The sequence below is a fragment of the Phanerochaete carnosa genome, assembly GCF_000300595.1.
Source record: "Phanerochaete carnosa HHB-10118-sp unplaced genomic scaffold PHACAscaffold_13, whole genome shotgun sequence".
Classification (NCBI taxonomy): Eukaryota; Fungi; Basidiomycota; class Agaricomycetes; order Polyporales; family Phanerochaetaceae; genus Phanerochaete; species Phanerochaete carnosa.
Genome location: NW_006767640.1, coordinates 1,033,187 through 1,036,495, shown reverse-complemented (window position 1 = coordinate 1,036,495; position 3,309 = coordinate 1,033,187). Strand labels below are relative to the sequence as shown.

At 54.2% G+C, this 3,309-nt stretch overlaps 1 protein-coding gene across 1 annotated transcript in view; it reads left to right on the top strand.

Annotated features, from left to right (window-relative positions):
• The first annotated feature begins 1,386 nt into the window (after nt 1-1,386).
• The window catches only part of PHACADRAFT_265475 (uncharacterized protein), a 3,044-nt gene continuing 1,121 nt past the window's right edge, over nt 1,387-3,309 (top strand). Inside the window, exons 1-11 of the mRNA XM_007401777.1 lie at nt 1,387-1,569; nt 1,626-1,722; nt 1,776-1,912; nt 1,971-2,096; nt 2,145-2,394; nt 2,448-2,570; nt 2,621-2,723; nt 2,781-2,867; nt 2,923-2,957; nt 3,019-3,065; nt 3,120-3,242. Coding sequence (XP_007401839.1) covers nt 1,403-1,569; nt 1,626-1,722; nt 1,776-1,912; nt 1,971-2,096; nt 2,145-2,394; nt 2,448-2,570; nt 2,621-2,723; nt 2,781-2,867; nt 2,923-2,957; nt 3,019-3,065; nt 3,120-3,242 — 1,295 coding nt within the window. The 5' untranslated portion in view covers nt 1,387-1,402. The remainder of the gene's footprint in view (nt 1,570-1,625; nt 1,723-1,775; nt 1,913-1,970; nt 2,097-2,144; nt 2,395-2,447; nt 2,571-2,620; nt 2,724-2,780; nt 2,868-2,922; nt 2,958-3,018; nt 3,066-3,119; nt 3,243-3,309) is intronic.

Below are 3,309 nucleotides of genomic sequence, written 5' to 3'. Positions count from 1 at the left end.
TTCCTACTCACCACACTTGTGAATCCATCTTCGTTGATGAGAACGACAAAGACAAGACTATTTCTGGTCTGGTGAGGCTGCATGTGTCTCTGTCTATGACGTGAGCCGCCTTGATGCAGACTCGCTCCTCGACATCGTTGTCTTCGGTCGTGCTTACGCTCATCACATCAAGGAAACCTTGACTCTTGTGAAGCCCCGCAAGAAGATTACCAGGCCGGCCCCAATTTGATTTGATTTACAGCGCCAAGTACCTCGACAAGACCAGAAACGCCGGCGACCTTGACATGCAGAAGCTGACGCTGCTGTCTTCCGGTGTGCATGTAGCGGATGCATAGTATGCACACGTTCGTTGACAGCCTTGGGCGAGGGTGTCCGGGAGATCCGCCAGATCTACAACTTGAGCCACGACCAGATCGGCAGTGAGGACAAGAGCATGATCTGGTTCTCCGAATTCACTGAGGCCCCCTCAGCTCGCCGTCCGAAACATCATATCGCTCACAAGGAATCCCGTGGTGCTCACGCCCGTGAGGACTTCCCCGGGGTATATGGAAGACTCTTCTCAGCGTCCGCGCAGACCCTGACATCGTTTCCCATCAGCGTGACGACGAAAGCTGGATAAAGCGCACTCAGCTGGCAGGATGACCTCGACACCCGAGGTCGACATCAAGCACCGTGGCGCCATCGACCAGATGCTCGAGATGAACAGATGCCAATTGAGGCGCCGCGGAAGCGCATCAGGCGCGCCCCGCTTGGCGCGCGGTTATGCCATATTTAGATGTGATGCGCAAGCGTTCTGAACGCTGGCGCCCGTTTGGTTCACCGCTTCCTGTTTCTAATGGACGTTGGCTCTGAGTGACTCGAGTTTACTCGCGGATCCGGAATCCCCGCCTGCACGATTCTATTGAGAATACCGCTAAAGCGTGTTTACTGGACACGCCTTGTCGCATTCTCCGCACTTCGCATCTCGGTACCACGGCATGCCACTGCGTCACGCGCGCGACCGCGTTGAGTACTATCAAGTACAGCGGACCCTGTGTATCTCACGCATCTGGGGGCAAGCAGAACGGAAAGTTGTCAGCGCAACGGTCCCGGAACAAGATTGTCTCGACGTCGAGGCGTCTCGTCTCCCTGATCAAACATCAGGTTCGTACGCAGTTCGTTTCGGGCTCCACTCTCCCCACGGGGGTTGCAGAATGCCTATCACGTAGAGGCCAGCTTCTCAGCTCTCACTGTTCTCAGGATAGTTGCTTTGTGGGGTATGTAAGCGGATGCCGTCTTCCGTCACGAGGCGTGCCCCGGCGGCGATCACACGGTCAAGTGAGAAGGACCGAAGGGTATATATCCCATGTCTCGCGCAAGCATCCTGAACCTGACCCTGTGCTCTTCCCAGGCTTGTGGTAACATGGCCGATTTCCTCGTGCATTCTCTGAAGAGTGCCCAGATACCGGCACTCGCGCTAATCTGCGTGCTGCTAATTATTCGCGTAGCGTCTCGCTTCGTGCACATCACGAAGAAGGCCGTACCGCTCCCACCAGGTCCTGATGTAAGCTGGTTTGAGCCTGGACCGAAGTGAGTGGCCATGTCTCCAAGTTGTACTGTAATAGCTTGACTGATGAGGTACTGAGGGCGCCTTTGAAACATGCGGAGATGGCGAAGACATATGGTCCCGTGTTCTCATATAAGCGAGGTAATCAGGTCTATTGCATCATCAACAGCTACAAGGTCAGCTACTTTATTTTGCCTCCGCTCTGATTTCTCACAAAAGACGGATCTAGGATGTAGTGGAGATTATGCAGAAGCACGGCGCGGACCTCGCTGGCCGCCCTGATCACATCGCCGCTGGAGACTTTCTCTCAGGCAGCATGCGCACGTTGCTCGTTGACGCGGGTGAGAGGTTGAGGAGGCTGAGGAGGTGCGAGCTTCCAAGTTGATTCATCGACAAGAGGCGTTTGACGATCAAGTGCACATAGAGCGTTGCACTCGCAGCTACAGCCTACAGCCGCCGTGCAGCACAAACCTATCCAATTCAAATGCGCGCTGGACGTCATACTAGACATTCTCCGCGACCCTGAGGACCACATCAATCACACAAAACGGTACGCTCGCAGTCCTCTTCAACGCGCCGCTTAGCTGACACCGTGCAGATTCGCCGCGAGCCTGATCCTGACGATGACGTACGGCAAGACGACGCCGACGAAGTACAGCGACCCCGAAGTGGTGGAGGTTAATATGCATACGACGCGCCTCGGGAAAGTCATGCCCGCGGGTCAGCACATTGTGGACCGGTATCCTTTGCTCAGACACGTGCCGTTCGTGACAGCGACGCTCCGTAGGTGGCATGAGGAGGAACTGGCGCTGTTTTCTAGAATGGTTGAAGGCGTAAGGGCGCAAGTTGTGAGTTCATTGGAGTCTGAGTGGACCCGCTTGATGCTAACGCAAGCGTTCAGAGAGCGCACAGTGCACAACCTTCGTTCACAACTTATCTCTTGGAACACCAAGAGGAATATGGACTCTCGAACGACGAGCTGGCGTATCTAGCTGGGTCGATGTTCGGAGCTGGATCAGATTCGGTTAGGCGTTCTGTTCGCTCGTCTGTGCTCGGTGTTGCTAACTCGCCTAGACTGCAACTGCGATCTCCTTCGTGATTTTGGCTGCGGCCACTCATCCCGAAGTTCAAGCAGAAATACAGGTGCAGCTGGACAGTATAGTTGGCAAAGACAGAGGTAAACGACCAATTGTTGAGTCTTGGGGTGCTTAATATACCTTACCATTACACGCAGTCCCTACGTTCGACGACGAGAAGCTACTGCCGTTAGTGGTTGCTTTCTACCTTGAGACCTTCCGTTGGAGGCCAATCAGCTGGGGAGGTGAGCGTCATTCTGAGACTCTCTTCCTCAACGTTGCATATCTTTACTTTCCCAGGGGTCGCACATCGTGCTACCAGCGATATCATCTGGGTGCGTGAGACTCTGAACGCGATATGGCACTATAACTTCGTCAATTTAACTGCTCCTGTAGAACCAGTATGTCATCCCTGTGGGCACTGCAGTTTTCGGCAACCACTGGTTAGCAATATGTAAACATACGCAAGATTTATGAGCGTTAACCGAATGACTCAGGGCCATCGGGCACGATCCAGATGTCTTCCCAGACCCGGACGAGTTCAGGCCAACTCGATGGTTGGATGCGACAGGCAAATTGCGTGAAGACATCAGTCCATTTACATACGGCTTCGGTAGGAGGTGAGCAGACGTATCCCCGAGCAGACGTATCCCCGAGTAGTCGTGGCTTTGCTCACGCATGAGTCAA